The sequence below is a fragment of the Pseudophryne corroboree genome, chromosome 6, assembly GCF_028390025.1.
Source record: "Pseudophryne corroboree isolate aPseCor3 chromosome 6, aPseCor3.hap2, whole genome shotgun sequence".
Classification (NCBI taxonomy): domain Eukaryota; kingdom Metazoa; phylum Chordata; class Amphibia; order Anura; family Myobatrachidae; genus Pseudophryne; species Pseudophryne corroboree.
Window position 1 is genome coordinate 166,966,504 of NC_086449.1, and position 17,612 is coordinate 166,984,115.

General features: G+C 47.5%; 1 protein-coding gene across 5 annotated transcripts in view; it reads left to right on the plus strand.

Annotated features, from left to right (window-relative positions):
• The first annotated feature begins 294 nt into the window (after positions 1-294).
• The window catches only part of C6H2orf42 (chromosome 6 C2orf42 homolog), a 75,294-nt gene continuing 57,976 nt past the window's right edge, over positions 295-17,612 (plus strand). The window contains exons 1-4 of one of the 5 annotated variants that reach the window (XM_063932090.1): positions 295-494; positions 3,332-4,167; positions 11,234-11,359; positions 11,444-11,536. In XM_063932090.1, the coding sequence (XP_063788160.1) occupies positions 3,345-4,167; positions 11,234-11,359; positions 11,444-11,536 (1,042 nt within the window). In that variant the 5' untranslated portion in view covers positions 295-494; positions 3,332-3,344. Of the gene's footprint in view, positions 495-516; positions 655-679; positions 783-1,843; positions 2,105-2,829; positions 3,087-3,331; positions 4,168-11,233; positions 11,360-11,443; positions 11,537-17,612 lie in introns of those variants that run through there. The other 4 variants (XM_063932093.1, XM_063932091.1, XM_063932094.1 and 1 more) reach the window with 4 other exon arrangements.

Consider the following 17,612-nt stretch of genomic DNA (forward strand, 5'->3'; position numbering starts at 1 on the left):
CCCAGCATCCTCTAGGACGTAAGAGAAAGTGGGATTATCGAGGATGAATTAGCTGTTTGGGAGAGAGGGGCACAACTCAAAAACATGTCTATGCGAGATGCCAACACATTTTTAAATATGCTATTCTATTCATACTTATGTTAACTGTGAACATGGAACATAATGACAAAAACCCTGCAAGGTAGAGGACAGCTGACTGTGCCAGCATCCTGTGACTTGCCATTCCACATCACCACTTGGCCAGCCCACCCTTCCTCTGCAGCAATAATAACACAGATATCAGGAGCCGGTGTACTGCAGCCTGGGCTCTCCGAACCCTCAGGACTACATTTCCCGTCATCCCCCGGTGACGTAGTTTCCCGCGTGACTCGGACCGCTCAATCACGCCCTCGGTAACAGAGCTCGCCCCGTTTGTAAGCCTCTCCGGTGAGGGGTCTGAGGCAAGCGCCCGGCTTGAAAGATAGGGACACGCGGCAGCGGTGTGCATGCTGGAGGTAAGCGAGAGGAGGAGCTCTGTGGCGGTCTGCGGGAGGGAGAGCGCCGCCCGCTTCATATCGACAGTCGCCCCCATACATACCGGGCGGCGGAAGTGACGTCATGGCGCGCCTAGTGCTACTGTGACATGGGGGCTTTGTGCGGGTGCTGCAGCAGCAAGTACACCTCCAGTTATAAATGAATGTGGCATTGTAACATGGTACCCAAAGAGGAGGGGGCACTGTATATCCCTTACTCCCAGTGGCTTCATTATGCTCACCCACTGACCTCTGTGTTACACTCCTACAGTATGTGGTTATTTATTGTCATGGATTGTGGTTTAGTGCTAGGTGGATTAAGGTTTGTGGGGGCATCCGGGCAACTACTAAATGACATCATGCCATACTGTGCCGCCCAGTCATGAACATACCACACAGTTGTCCCCTTATGTAACACAATGTCCCAAATATTAAAATTAGACACTACATTGCCCCCCCCCCCCCCCCCCCCTCTTCCCCACACTGCACTATGCCACACTACTTGTCAGGCAGCTGTGCTCCAGCACCCTACTTCTTATCTTCTTGGGGACAAGAAGTCATGTAGTCTTATCTCACATTGTCAGTAGCATAGCGCTGTCACTGCCAAAGGGGGAAGGGGGGGTGGGGGGTTTAGAATAGACAGGTGCCGGACCGTATGCACTATGCATGGAGAAGCTGCGTCACGGTAGCCCTGTGACTGTCTGGGCAGACCATCTGTGTATGGGGACCCAGGTGTGACTATCCCTGTCGCTCCCATTAATCTAGGCCTGGCGAAGGGGAGAGCATTACTGCCACACGTCATCAGTTCAATTCCTGACAAAGTTTGTGTGCAGTTTGTAGGTATTCCCAGTGTGAATGACTGAAATATTCTCTAGAAAGCACTGTGGAATATATGTGCTCTATATAAGAAACTGGTAATAAATATAAAAAAATAAATGGAAAGACTGTTAACATTATGTAGCGCCTGCATATTCTGTTGTGCTTTACATTAACGGTCCATTGAGCCTTGTACATTGAGCATTGCAGTCGTTTCATGCGCTTGTTGATAATATGCAGTAGTTTATGGTTATAATAAATCACTATGATCCCTTAAAGGTATTATTTTTTTAGTGGTATGCAGTGACTGATATGGGAGCAGATGAATAAATGGACCTATTATAGTTTATCAGTCAGTTGCAAACATGCAGAAGATCCAAAGGATAGATTAAAAGTAGAGATGAACGGGTTCGGATTTAACGCCACAATTAATGCCAGTTCGGTTTTATCCAGATTTTTCTTATTGGCTATCCAAAACACGTGACATCCGTGAGCCAATAAGATGCCGTTTTGAGTTCCGAGTAAAACCGAACCCGCTCATCTCTAATTAAAAGTATGCAATGAAGTAGATCTGGGTGGATCGAAGATAACTTGGTACTACTTTATCACTGAATGAGGAATTGCTTCAGAGAAAGCTTGTGTCTCCAGCTGGAAGAAGAATGTATATGAGAGGGAGTGAAACTACAATATTTATTTGCCTTTTAGACTGCAGATAGAACACTGGAGAATACGTAAACTCCACGACCAGGATCTACCAACGCTGTTACATTTTGGAAGTTAGTTTCCAAATTAAGGGATGCAGTTTTATAAAAAGAAGTCACAGATGTTGTAAAAAGTAGTTTGTTCTTACACAGGAATATCACATTAAACACACTGCATTGAAATGACTAATCCAGGAAATACATTAATAACAGCATATGAACATAATCTAGAAGATTATACACTACCTTGCACATTTGGTGATTTATTGTGGATATTGTGTGTGGGGGTAGTCAAAAGAAAATGCTTCATAAAGCATTCTGCTTTATAATGACACCATGTAAGTGTTGAATATACAACACCTGCAAGAATGAATACATGCTCTGGTTAAGTAACCTGTGATTGGATCTTGTTTTTCTGTATGTCTACTGATACATGCCGGCATTGGTTATTTTAATAAGTATATTACCCCCTTTATAATCTATACAACTGTAAATTGTTTTAGTAGATTGTTGCTCATATGTGATCATTTCCTGGCACATGCATCATAATCTGTGTCCAGAATTGATTATACTGTAACGTTCAGATAGGGACATACTGCTTTGTTTTCTACACAGTTGGCTATATTTACTAAGCGATTGTTATTGCAAGACAGCGGACAGATGGGTATGGGTGACCGGCGCTTGGGATTTTGCCAGTCACCATACCGACGCCGGGATCATGGGGATAAGAATACCTGCAGGGGGCCAAGAGCGCAACGAAGCCCCTTGAGGGCTCGCCACAGGTTCTATTCTCACTCTATGGGTGTCCTGGACCCCCACGAGTGGGAATAGTCCCAGCAAGTCGGCAATCCTAAATGCACAACACACCTGGTTTTCCATTTTATATTATTGCTGTTTTATATTTCAGGGTCCAAACTACCAAGGATCAGCAACTTGCAGGAACCATCACATAGTGCGTCATTCTAGTCTGTGAAATGCGGTGGAACAGCGTCTGTGTTGAACGAGCCAATAGGACCTGATTCACTGATCATTTCTTTACATTGTGTGTGACCTTTATGTATGTGGGAACTCCTGTAAAATATATTTGTATGTCCACATCACGTATGTTGTGTGATTGATGATTTTACTTCTGACACATTTTGATGTTGTTGTAGTGTTTGCCTCTGTTATTTGCGACCAGACTGGGTAAAAGTGATGGGCGAGGAATTGTATCTGCTTTGATGCTTGCTGCCTTGAGACTCACGATGTTAGAGAAGGATTCAAGGGTTAGCAAGTCTAATTCATTGTTATTTGTAATTTTAGGGTGTAAACAAACATGGAACCTAGTCCTGCTAAACCGAAAGTCCCTGACTTCCTCTCCAACTTGGGAAAACCCACCTTACGAGGTGTTAGGAAATGTCCACGCTGTGGTACTTACAATGGAACTCGTGGCCTGAGCTGCAAAAACAAGAGCTGCGGTACCGTGTTCCGGTGTCGAAATAATAAACAGCCAAGCAAGGATGCAGTGAAGGTGCTCACAGGATCGGACATGCAGATCTTCTCAGTCAGACAAAGGGACAGAGGACCTGACCACAGATGTCTGGTGGTACTGGGTATTTCTGAGACCACCATACAGACAGCTGAGGGGACAATTATCACTCAGATTAGCTCCGGCCGCTGCTTTGCTCCATCATGTCTTAAAGCTGCAGCTCGAGGGGTAGTAGAGAACCAGTGCCAGCACATAAAACTGGCCTTGAATTGCCAAATTGAGGCTGAGCCTCTGCCACTTAAAAGCTCCATATTAAATGCTATGCAGATCCCAACAGAAATCAAGCAGGATATCTGGTTGCTAGCTAGCGAGTGCATGGGACCCCTCGTCCAGAGGGTAACTAAGTCTGTCTTGGTAGTGCGATGCAAAACTAGCCAGCAGAACAGCCTGGGCTACCTTCATGTGTACTTCACTCAGAAATCAGGCCCGCAAAAAGGAACAAGCCACCTCTTCCTTTGTTCCTGCGAGTCCCACAAAGCATCCAAAGGAGCAGCGCCAAAGACTGAAAGCGAGGAGCGATGTTTGCATTTCTACACCTGCATGGGCGCTTTTGCTAGCGATGACAGCCTTACTGAGGAATTCACAGAATATTTTTATGTCATGTCTGAAGGTAAGGAAATGACACTCCACAAAGCAATGAGAGCAGGGAATTGTTGCTAGTAAAAATGTATTTATTATTTTCCCTTCAAACTAGGTACAGTGCCCTGAGTCTGCTGCTAGAAAAAGGCATGATTCTTTTCTCATACTGGTATTTATTTGTAAAGAGCCTTTATATTTACTACAGTGCTATTACATGTATACATTGGTTTTTTTTTACTTATAAATATATTGGTGACAGGCAGTCTATTTATGACAGGCAAAACCTGCAGCGTTTGTTGTGCATGGGCTGGGTGTAGTTCAGCCTGTGCTCTGTGACTGTTTGTGTGTGATAATAGTGCCTCCATGGCTGTACACAGAAGTTTTTTATACGGTTATTGTGACAGTAAATGCATTTGACATGCTGGTTTAAAAATACACCATTATTTCATTTTCCTGTGTGGGATAACTATCTCACTTTGTACACAGAAGTCAGCATGAGCAGAGGGCGCACTTCCTGCAGCTGCTGTAGCGCAAAATGACAAAACATAGTGAATTTTGTAAACCATGTCTTCAAATTAACAAACGAATGAACTTTGATACAGTGTCAGAATAATTTTATTCTATATGATGTCACAAAATTCCACCGCACCTAATTTGCAAGTGATATAGAAAGCTTGGAACTCCACGTGGCGCTACTTAAATACCATCAGGAAAAAACTTACACAGTGTAATCACATAAAGTTTCAGCTTTTCACAACTGTCTCAGTTTGGGAACATAGCCAATGTAATCTCATGGAATTTCAGCTGTCTTGATTTAAGAACAAAAGCTAAAAAACATAAAATGTACAGAACATAGTGCAATACTGTTTAACAAATCGATGAGTGTTTAGGTTGTATCGGTCCCACTCACATAAGGATGTAATTTATATCGCATGTAGATAGTCACAGGATATGAATGATGGCTTTCACTTTATAACGGAATCTTTCTCCTCAAAACAAGTCCGTAAATCACAGTGTCTCACAACAACTTGCTGCCTGTTTCCCAAGGTAGTGAGCCTGGCTCACTACCTTGGGAAACAGGCAGCAAGTTGTTGTGAGACACTGTGATTTACGGATTTGTTTTGAGGAGAAAGATTCCGTTATAAAGTGAAAGCCATCATTCATATCCTGTGACTATCTACATGCGATATAAATTACATCCTTATGTGAGTGGGACCGATACAACCTAAACACTCATCGATTTGTTAAACAGTATTGCACTATGTTCTGTACATTTTATGTTTTTTAGCTTTTGTTCTTAAATCAAGACAGCTGAAATTCCATGAGATTACATTGGCTATGTTCCCAAACTGAGACAGTTGTGAAAAGCTGAAACTTTATGTGATTACACTGTGTAAGTTTTTTCCTGATGGTATTTAAGTAGCGCCACGTGGAGTTCCAAGCTTTCTATATCTATTGTACCATTTTAGAATCACGGTGAAAGGTTCTTATTTGGTCTGTAAGGCTGCTATTAGTATTGTAGCGCACCAGGGGTTCTTTCTCTTTTGTGTTCAAAACTAATTTGCAAGTGTCAAGAGAGCCCTTTTCCAAGCTTAAGATGCAGTTTTTATACCTGCTGAACTCTGTATAGAAAAGAAATGGCCCATACAGCAGAACGCTGTCATAGCCTGCGCTTAGATGTACAGCATCACACATCGGGGTCAATTCAATCAGGAGTGAGTTTGCAAAAGCGAGTTTGTATTATGAAACTCGCATGCATCACGTGCATACGCGCAGCCTTGAAATGCGAGATTCAACTAGAAATGACAATTTGCAGGATTTGTGTCAAAGTTGATCGACTCTTCTACAAAAAGCAACCTAAAAGAAATGCATTAGAAGTTGATGAAAAAGTGGTGAAACCACCCGAGGCCTCCAAAAAGTTGCAGCTCACATAGCAGGGCCTTATAGAAGGCTGTTCGCGGTCACAATTCTTAAAAGGTGTTAAATGGCTGATTTTTGCACTTTTTATTAATGGTAGAAACATGATAGTCAGCAGGTGTGTCCTTAGCCAATTAAAGTCTTTCCAGCATAAAAATGTCTGTAAAATGATTTCTCAGTGTTGCAATACAAGTTTGAAAAAACACTTTCACCTCCCATCTGCAAATTCAGAACCCTCTCTCCCATCAATACAACGCAGCTTTTTAAAAGAATTCACCTGAAAATTGGTATGTGTTTATTGGCCAAATTATGCAAGTGCATGATTATTCAGTAGGAGGGGTGAACCAAAGGTTTTGCACTTTGGTGGTCATTCCGAGTTGATCTCTAGCTGCTTTCGTTGGCAGCGCAGCGATTAGGTAAAACAGCGGCACCTCTGCGCATGCGTAAGGGGCGCACGTGCAGCAACGTACTTTCACAAAAGTCCGATGCAGTTTCACACAAGGTCTAGCGACGCTTTTCAGTCGCACTGCTGGCCGCAGAGTGATTGACAGGAAGTGGGTGTTTCTGGGTGGTAACTGACCGTTTTCGGGGAGTGTGTGTAAAAACGCAGGCGTGTCGGAGAAAAACGCAGGAGTGGCTGGGGAAACATAGGCGTGGCTGGCCGAACGCAGGGCGTGTTTGTGACGTCAAAATAGGAACTAAACAGTCTGAAGTGATCGCAAGCTAGGAGTAGGTCTGGAGCTACTCAGAAACTGCTCGAAAATATTTCGGAGCAGTTCTGCGATCCTTTCGTTCGCACTTCTGCTAAGATAAGATACACTCCCAGAGGGCGGCGGCTTAGCGTTTGCACTGCTGCTAAAAGCAGCTAGCGAGCGATCAACTCGGAATGAGGGCCTTTACCCGTTATTTTTACCTTAACATAAAGATTTTCCATACCTTCTCACCTGCTCAAGTGGGTGTGCACAGAAATACGCTTATTTCTCTTACGTCCTAGAGGATGCTGGGGACTCCGTAAGGACCATGGGATATAGACGGGCTCCACAGGAGATAGGGCACCTAAAAAGAACTTTGACTATGGGTGTGCACTGGCTCCTCCCTCTATGCCCCTCCTCCAGACCCCAGTTAGATTCTGTGCCCAGAGGAGAAAGGGTACACTGCAGAGAGCTCTCCAGAGTTTTCTGTTTTAAAAGAATTTTGTTAGGTTTTTTATTTTCAGGGAGTCCTGTTGGCAAGAGGCTCCCTGCATCGTGGGACTGAGGAGAGAGAAGCAGGGCTGGCTTTACGGTTGGGCTCTGTTTCTAGGCTACTGGACACCATTAGCTCCAGAGGGTGTCGGAACACAGGTCTCACCTGGAGTTCGTCCCGGAGCCGCGCCGCCGTCCTTCTCACAGATACCGAAGATAGAAGCCGGGTGAGTACAAGTCCAGAAGAGGTCGGGGATCCTCTTTCCTCGCCAGAGGTAAGATCAGAGGCAAAAGAGAGCCTGCTTCGGCAGGTGCCCAGGACCAAAAGTCCTCCCCGGCTGCTCCAAAACCCACAGCATGACGCTGGGGCTCCCCTGAGGGAGCCCGCACCGGTGGGGGCACGTCTTCGACTTTTCAGTCAGACCTGGGTCAGATCAGACCTGAATCCCTGGGTGTTGGAAATAGTTTCCCAGGGGTACAAACTGGAATTCGAGGAGGTGCCCCCGCACCAATTTTTGAAATCGGCCCTACCAGCTTCTACATCGTAAAGGGATGTAGTGTTAGCTGCAATTTAAACGCTGTCTATACAGCAAGTGATAATCAAGGTTCCCCTGCACCAGCAGGGAAAAGGTTACTACTCAACCCTGTTTGTGGTCCCAAAACCGGACGGTTCGGTCAGACCTATTTTGAATCTGAAATCCCGAAACCTGTACATAAAAAGATTCAAATTCAAAATGGAATCACTCAGAGCGATAATAGCCAACATGGAGGAGGGGGAGTTTATGGTGTCTCTGGACATAAAGGATGCGTACCTGCATGTCCCCATATAGGCCCCCCATCAGGAATACCTGAGATTCGCTGTACAGGATTGTCATTACCAATTTCAGACGTTGCCGTTTGGACTTTCCACGGCCCCGAGGATTTTCACCAAGATAATGGCGGAAATGATGGTGGTCCTGCGCAAGCATGGAGTCACAATTATCCCATACTTGGACGATCTCCTGATTAAAGCGAGATCAAGGGAGAAATTGCTGAGCAGTGTGGCGCTCTCTCTGAGAGTGCTCCAGCAACACGGTTGGATTTTAAATCTACCGAAGTCACAGTTGATTCCGACAACTCGACTACCGTTCCTAGGTATGATACTGGATACGGAACAAATGAAGGTCTTCCTCCCAATAGAGAAAGCCCAGGACATCCAGAACATGGTCAGAGACCTGCTAAAAACGAAAAGGGTGTCAGTTCACCAATGCACTCGAGTTCTGGGGAAAATGGTGGCGGCCTACAAGGCCATTCCCTTCGGAAGGTTCCATGCAAGGACTTTTCAATGGGACCTTCTGGACAAGTGGTCCGGGTCCCATCTGCACTTACATCGGAAAATAACTCTGTCCCCAGGGGCCAGAGTGTCTCTCCTGTGGCGGTTGCAAAGTGCTCACCTGCTGGAGGGTCGCCGGTTCGGAATTCAGGACTGGATCCTGGTAACCACGGACGCGAGCCTCCGAGGATGGGGAGCAGTCACCCAAGGAAGAAATTTTCAGGGACTATGCTCAGACCAGGAGTCCTGTCTACACATCAATGTGTTGGAACTCGGCCATTTACAACGGCCTTCGACAAACGGAGAGTCTTCTTCGAAACCTACCGGTTCTGATTCAATCAGACAATGTCACAGCAGTGGCTCATGTGAACCGCCAAGGCGGGACAAGAAGCAGAGTCGCGATGGCGGAAGCCACCAGGATTCTTCGCTGGGCGGAAAATCATGTAAGCGCTCTGTCGGCGGTCTTCATTCCGGGAGTGGACAACTGGGAAGCAGACTTCCTCAGCAGACACGATCTCCATCCAGGAGAGTGGGGACTTCATCAAGAAGTCTTTGCAGACATAACACGTCTTTGGGGAACTCCTCAAATAGACATGATGGCGTCACGCCTCAACAAAAAGCTTCGGAGGTATTGTGCCAGGTCTCGGGACCCTCAGGCAGTGGCAGTAGACGCTCTGATAACACCGTGGGTGTTCAAATCGGTCTACGTGTTTCCTCCTCTTCCTCTCATCACAAAGGTGTTGAGGATCATAAGGCAAAGAAGAGTACAGACGATACTCGTTGTCCCAGACTGGCCTCGAAGGGCCTGGTACTCAGATCTACAAGAGATGCTCACAGGAGATCCCTGGCCTCTTCCTCTGAGGGAAGACCTGTTGCAACAGGGGCCCTGTGTATTTCAGGACTTACCGCGGTTACGTTTGACGGCATGGCGGTTGAACGCCGAATCCTAGCGAAAAAGGGGATTCTGGAAGAGGTCATCCCTACTTTAATAAAGGCTAGGAAGGAGGTGACGGTTGAGCATTATCACCGTATCTGGCGAAAGTATGTGTCTTGGTGTGAGACCAAGAATGCACCTACGGAAAATTTTCATCTGGGTCGTTTTCTCCACTTCCTACAGACAGGAGTGGATATGGGCCTGAAATTAGGCTCTGTTAAGTTTCAGATTTCGGCCCTCTCGATTTTCTTTCAGAAGGAATTGGCTTCTCTTCCAGAAGTCTAGACATTTGTAAAGGGAGTGCTACACATCCAGCCTCCTTTTGTGCCTCCAGTGGCACCGTGGGACCTCAACGTGGTGTTGCAGTTCCTAAAATCACACTGGTTTGAACCCCTTAACAAGGTTGAGTTGAAATTTCTTACTTGGAAGGTGGTCATGTTGTTGGCCTTGGCATCAGCAAGGCGAGTATCAGAATTGGCGGCTTTGTCACACAAAAGCCCCTACTTGATTTTTCATGTGGATCGAGCTGAATTGAGGACACGTCCGCAATTTTTGCCTAAGATGGTTTCTTCATTCCATGTGAATCAACCCAATTGTAGTGCCTGTGGCTACAAGTGACCTGGAGGATTCCAGATCCCTGGACGTAGTCAGGGCCTTAAATATTTATGTAGCCAGGACGGCTAGAATTAGGAAAACAGAGGCTCTGTTTGTCCTGTATGCGGCCAATAAGATTGGCGCACCTGCTTCGAAGCAGACTATTGCTCGCTGGATCTGTAATACGATTCAGCAGGCTCACTCTACGGCTGGATTGCCGGTACCAAATTCGGTTAAGGCCCATTCCACTAGGAAGGTGGGCTCTTTTTGGGCGGCTGCCCGAGGCGTCTCGGCATTACAACTTTGCCGAGCGGCGACTTGGTCGGGGTCAAACACTTTTGCTAAATTCTACAAGTTTGATACCCTGGCTGATGAGGACCTTGCGTTTGCTCAGTCGGTGCTGCAGAGTCATACGCACTCTCCAGCCCGATTGGATGCTTTGGTGTAAACCCCATGGTCCTTACGGAGTCCCCAGCATCCTCTAGGACGTAAGAGAAAATAAGATTTTAAACCTACCGGTAAATCTATTTTTCCTAGTCCGTAGAGGATGCTGGGCGGCCGTCCCAGTGCGGAAACTCTGCAAGACTTGTATATAGTTGTTGCTTACATAAGGGTTATGTTACAGTTGAAATCAGTCTTGGACCGTTACTACTGTTGTTCATACGGTTAACTGGTTATGTATGATCCAGGTTACATGGTATGATTGGTGTGGGCTGGTATGAATCTTGCCCTTGGATTTCTAAATCCTGCCTTGTATTGTCCATCTCCTCTGGGCACAGTTCTCTAACTGAGGTCTGGAGGAGGGGCATAGAGGGAGGAGCCAGTGCACACCCATAGTCAAAGTTCTTTTTAGGTGCCCTATCTCCTGCGGAGCCCGTCTATACCCCATGGTCCTAACGGAGTCCCCAGCATCCTCTACGGACTAGGATAAATAGATTTACCGGTAGGTTTAAAATCTTATTTTCCTCAACAAAAGCAATGCAAGTTTGGAATGAATTGCAGATGCAGTTTGCAGTGCAAGCTCGCTGTGAAACCATCTCACAGGACCTAACTGGCACCTAGCTGGATTCACCCCATTGAGTTGGATCTCCTAAACCTGCAATACTGTATATTGTAAATATTTGCCGTTAATTTGTTCATCCTTTGAAATCTACAGGTCTTAAAGAGATAACGGTGTTAGAAACAGATAGCAAGATGGATACGGTGGAAACAGTGGTACAGATACATGAAGAATCCTCCCCAATGCTGAAACCCAAGAAACTTAGAAAGGATGATTTGCAAGGTAAGATGCTTATTATATATATTTTTTCTTTCCTCTTAAAATAAAATTTAGAGTTCAGGATTGACTTTTCTTTATATGTTTAAGGAGCAAATGCCATGGTTCAAGATACTGCGATTAACTGTCTGAAGAAGAATACACTGAAAAAAACTGGTATTAACTCTGCTGCAAAGAAACCAGGTACACGCAGGGTTAATAATCTTCCCATCTTTTAAGTCCTCCACTTTAAGTGTAATCATGCCTGCTGATGGCCGCTATTGCGTACTAATTTATGGATTATGAAAAATGTATCTAAAATGGAAATCTCACCAATCTAGGGGATAACCAGCCCATCATTTGGGAATGTGGGCTCGCATCTTTACTTACACTCCATCCGCTGATGCTGTGCTTAACATCGGTCCAATTGTTGGAGAGATTTCTTCTTTTTTCTGAGAGCAGAATTATTGTTTCTCTTACGTCCTAGAGGATGCTGGGGACTCCAAAAGTACCATGGAGTATAGTCGGGATCCGCAGGAGACATGGGCACACTAAAAGACTTTGACTGGGTGTGAACTGGCTCCTCCCTCTATGCCCCTCCTCCAGACCTCAGTTAGATTCTGTGCCCAGGAGTGACTGGACACACACTAGGGGAGCTCTACTGAGTTTCTCTGGAAAGACTTTGTTAGGCTTTTTTATTTTCAGGGAGACCTGCTGGCTGCAGGCTCCCTGCTTCGTGGGACTGAGGAGAGAGAAGTCAGACCTACTTCTTCTGAGTTAAAGGCTCTGCTTCTTAGGCTACTGGACACCATTAGCTCCAGAGGGTTCGATCACTTGGTGCGCCTATCTGCTTGTTCCCGGACCCGCGCCGTCACCTCCCTCACAGAAGCCAGAAGTAAGAAGCCGGGTGAGTATTAGAAGAACAGAAGACTTCAGTGACGGCAGAAGACTTCAGTAACGGAGGTACAGCGCAGCGGTCGCGCTGCGCACCATGCTCACACACACCAACGGCACTCACAGGGTGCAGGGCGCTGGGGGGGGGAGTGCCCTGGGCAGCAAGTTACCGAGGGTCTTTTTACTGAGGGTCTTTTTTACTGGCAAAGAGGCATATTCGGTGCCCGGGCACCATACCCCCGCCAGTATAAAGAATTTCAAATTTAAGCGGGACTACAGCGCGCCAGGAAGGGGCGGGGCTTAGCCGCACAGCTCACCAGCGCCATTTTATCTCTTCACAGCCGCTGCAGAGACGCTGGCCTGGACCTCTACTCTCCTTACAAGTACTGGGGAGCAAAACGGGGGGGGGGGGCACAAACAATTTGGTGCTATATATGTATATTTCTCTAACGTCCTAGTGGATGCTGGGAACTCCGAAAGGACCATGGGAATAGCGGGCTCCGAAGGAGGCTGGGCACTCTAGAAAGATTTAGGACTACCTGGTGTGCACTGGCTCCTCCCACTATGACCCTCCTCCAAGCCTCAGTTAGATTTTGTGCCCGGCCGAGGTTGGATGCACACTAGGGGCTCTCCTGAGCTCTTAGAAGAAAGATAGTCTTAGGTTTATTATTTTCAGTGAGACCTGCTGGCAACAGGCTCACTGCAGTGAGGGACTAAGGGGAGAAGAAGCGAACTCGCCTGCTTGCAGCCGGATTGGGCTTCTTAGGCTACTGGACACCATTAGCTCCAGAGGGATCGACCGCAGGCCCAGCCTTGATGTTCGGTCCCGGAGCCGCGCCGCCGTCCCCCTTACAGAGCCAGAAGCAAGAAGATGGTCCGGAAAATCGGCGGCATGAAGACATCAGTCTTCACCAAGGTAGCGCACAGCACTGCAGCTGTGCGCCATTGCTCCTCTCACACTTCACACTCCGGTCACTGAGGGTGCAGGGCGCTGGGGGGGGGCGCCCTGAGGCAGCAATAAAAACACCTTGGCTGGCAAAAATACCTCAATATATAGCCCCAGGGGCTATATATGAGGTAAATACCCCTGCCAGATTCCATAAAAAAGCGGGAGAATAGGCCGCGGAAAAGGGGCAGAGCTATCTCCCTCAGCACACTGGGCGCCATATTTCCCTCACAGTTCCGCTGGAAGGATGCTCCCTGGCTCTCCCCTGCAGACTACTCTACAGAAAAGGGTAAAAAAGAGAGAGGGGGGGCATTTAATTTGGCGCAGTATATAGTTTATATTAAAAAGCAGCTATAAGGGACATAACTCAGTTAGTCCCTGCCTTATATAGCGCTCTGGTGTGTGCTGGCATACTCTCACTCTGTCCCCCCAAAGGGCTTTTGTGGGTCCTGTCCTCTATATTGAGCATTCCCTGTGTGTGTGGAGTGTGTCGGTACGGCTGTGTCGACATGTTTGATGAGGATAATGAGGTGGAGGCGGAGCAGATGCCTTTAGAAGGGATGTCACCCCCTGGGGGGCAGACACCTGAGTGGATGTGCTTATGGAAAGAAATGAGTGCACGTATAGACTCATTACATAAGAAATTTGACGACATGCCGACTGCGGGACAGCCGAGTTCTCAGCTCGTGCCTGTCCAGGTGTCTCAAAAGTCATCAGGGGCTCTGAAACGCCCGCTATCTCAGATGGCACAAGTAGATGTCGACACGGATACTGACACCAGTGTCGACGACGAGGAGTCAAATTTAATGCCCATTAAGGCCATTCACTGCATGATTGAGGCAATGAAAGAGGTGTTAAATATCTCTGATTTACATCCAGGTACCATAAAAAAGGGTATTATGTTTGGGGAGAAAAAACTACCTGTAGTTTTTCCCCCGTCAGATGAATTAAATGAAGTGTGTGAAGAAGCGTGGGCTTCCCCTGATAAGAAATTGGTAATTCCTAAGAAGGTACTAATGGCGTTCCCTTTCCCGCCAGAGGATAGGTTACGTTGGGAAACACCTCCTAGAGTGGATAAAGCGCTCACACGTTTGTCTAAAAAGGTGGCACTACCGTCTCAGGATACGGCCGCCCTTAAGGAACCTGCTGATAGAAAGCAGGAGGCGATCCTGAAGTCTGTATATACACACTCAGGCATTATACTTAGACCAGCTATTGCGTCAGCATGGATGTGCAGTGCTGCCGCTGCGTGGTCGGATAAACTGTCAGAAAATATTGACACACTAGACAGAGACACGATTCTGCTAACAATTGACCATATCAAAGACTCAGTCTTATATATGAGAGATGCACAGAGGGAAGTCTGCCGGCTGGCATCTAAAATAAGTGCATTGTCCATCTCTGCTAGGAGATGCTTATGGACTCGCCAGTGGACTGGAGATGCAGATTCCAAAAGGCACATGGAAGTTTTGCCTTATAAGGGGGAGGAATTATTTGGGGATGGTCTCTCCGACCTAGTTTCCACAGCAACGTCTGGGAAGTCAGCATTTTTACCCCATGTCCCCTCACAGCCTAAGAAGGCGCCATTTCATCAGGTTCAGTCCTTTCGGACCCAGAAAAACAAGCGGGGAAAAGGAGGGTCTTTTCTCTCTAGAGGCAGAGGTAGGGGAAAAAGGCTGCAACAAACAGCAGGTTCCCAGGAGCAAAAGTCCTCCCCCGCTTCCTCTTCCAAGTCCGCCGCATGACGGTGGGGCTCCACAGGCGGAGCCAGGTACGGTGGGGGCCCGCCTCATGAATTTCAGCGATCAGTGGGCTCGCTCACAGGTGGATCCCTGGATCCTTCAAATAGTATCTCAGGGGTACAAGCTAGAATTCGAGGCGGCTCCACCCCACCGGTTCCTAAAATCTGCCTTGCCGATTGCTCCCTCAGACAGGGAGGCGGTGCTAGCAGCGATTCACCCAGCAGGTGATAATCAAGGTACCCCTACTTCAACAAGGCCGGGGTTACTATTCCACACTATTTGTGGTGCCGAAACCGGACGGTTCGGTGAGACCCATTTTAAATTTGAAATCCTTGAACACATACATAAAAAGATTCAAGTTCAAGATGGAATCGCTCAGGGCGGTTATTGCAAGCCTGGAGGAGGGGGATTACATGGTATCCCTGGACATCAAGGATGCTTACCTGCATGTCCCCATTTACCATCCTCACCAGGAGTACCTCAGATTTGTGGTACAGGATTGCCATTACCAATTCCAGACGCTGCCGTTTGGACTCTCCACGGCACCGAGGGTATTTACCAAGGTTATGGCGGAAATGATGATACTCCTTCGAAAAAAGGGAGTTAATTATCCCATACTTGGACGATCTCCTAATAAAGGCACGATCCAAGGAACAGTTGTTAGTGGGAGTAGCACTATCTCAGGAAGTGCAGCGCCAGCACGGCTGGATTCTGAATATCCCAAAGTCACAGCTGGTCCCGACGACACGTCTACTGTTCCTGGGAATGATTCTGGACACAGTCCAGAAAAAAGTGTTTCTCCCGGACGAGAAAGCCAGGGAGTTGTCTTCTCTAGTCAGAGACCTACTAAAACCAAAACAGGTATCGGTGCATCACTGCACGCGGGTCCTGGGAAAGATGGTAGCTTCTTACGAAGCAATTCCATTCGGCAGGTTCCATGCCAGGATTTTTCAGTGGGACCTGTTGGACATGTGGTCCGGATCGCATCTTCAGATGCATCGCTTGATAACCCTGTCCCCAAGAACCAGGGTGTCTCTTCTGTGGTGGCTGCAGAGTGCTCATCTTTTGGAGGGCCGCAGATTTGGCATACAGGACTGGGTCCTGGTGACCACGGATGCCAGCCTACGAGGCTGGGGGGCAGTCACAAAGGGAAGAAACTTCCAAGGACTATGGTCAAGTCAGGAGACTTCCCTTCACATAAATATTCTGGAACTAAGGGCCATTTACAATGCCCTAAGTCAAGCAAAATCCCTGCTCCTACACCAGCCGGTGCTGATCCAGTCAGACAACATCACGGCATTCGCCCATGTGAATCGACAGGGCGGCACAAGAAGCAGGATGGCAATGGCAGAAGCAGACTACCTGGTGTGCACTGGCTCCTCCCACTATGACCCTCCTCCAAGCCTCAGTTAGATTTCGTGCCCGGCCGAGGTTGGATGCACACTAGGGGCTCTCCTGAGCTCTTAGAAAGAAATAGACTTAGGTTTTTTTATTTTCAGTGAGACCTGCTGGCAACAGGCTCACTGCAGCGAGGGACTAAGGGGAGAAGAAGCGAACTCTCCTGCTTGCAGCCGGATTGGGCTTCTTAGGCTACTGGACACCATTAGCTCCAGAGGGATCGACCGCAGGCCCAGTCCTTGGTGTTCGGTCCCAGAGCCGCGCCGCCGTCCCCCTTACAGAGCCAGAAGCAAGAAGATGGTCCGGAAAATCGGCGGCATGAAGACTCAGTCTTCACCAAGGTAGCGCACAGCACTGCAGCTGTGCGCCATTGCTCCTCTCACACACTTCACACTCCGGTCACTGAGGGTGCAGGGCGCTGGGGGGGGGGGGCGCCCTGAGGCAGCAATAAAAACACCTTGGCTGGCAAAAATACCTCAATATATCGCCCCAGGGGCTATATATGAGGTAAATACCCCTGCCAGATTCCATAAAAAAGCGGGAGAATAGGCCGCGGAAAAGGGGCGGAGCTATCTCCCTCAAGCACACTGGCGCAATTTTCCCTCACAGCTCCGTTGGAGGGAAGCTTCCTAGCTCTCCCCTGCAGTTTACAACACAGAAAAGGGTTAAAAAAGAGAGGGGGGGCATTTAATTTAGGCGCAGTATACATTATATAAAAAAAGCAGCTATAGGGGACATAACTCAGTTAGTCCCTGCATTATATAGCGCTCTGGTGTGTGCTGGCATACTCTCACTCTGTCCCCCCAAAGGGCTTTTGTGGGTCCTGTCCTCGTTTAGAGCATTCCCTGTGTGTCTGCGGTGTGTTGGTACGGCTGTGTCGACATGTTGAATGAGGAGGCTTATATGGTGACGGAGCAGAGGCCGATATATGTGATGTAGCCCCCTGTGGGGCCGACACCAGAGTGGATGGATAGGTAAAAGGTATTAACCGACAGTGTCAACTCCTTACATAAAAGGATGGATGACGTAACAGCTGTGGGACAGCCGGCTTCTCAGCCCGCGCCTGCCCAGGCGTCTCAAAGGCCATCAGGGGCTCAAAAACGCCCGCTCTCTCAGATGGCAGACACAGATGTCGACACGGAGTCTGACTCCAGTGTCGACAAGGTTGAGACATATACACAATCCACTAGGAACATCCGTGACTTGATCCCAACAATAAAAAATGTGTTACACATTTCTGACATTAACCCAAGCACCTCTATAAATGGGTTTTTAGGTTTGGGGAGAAAAAACAGGCAGT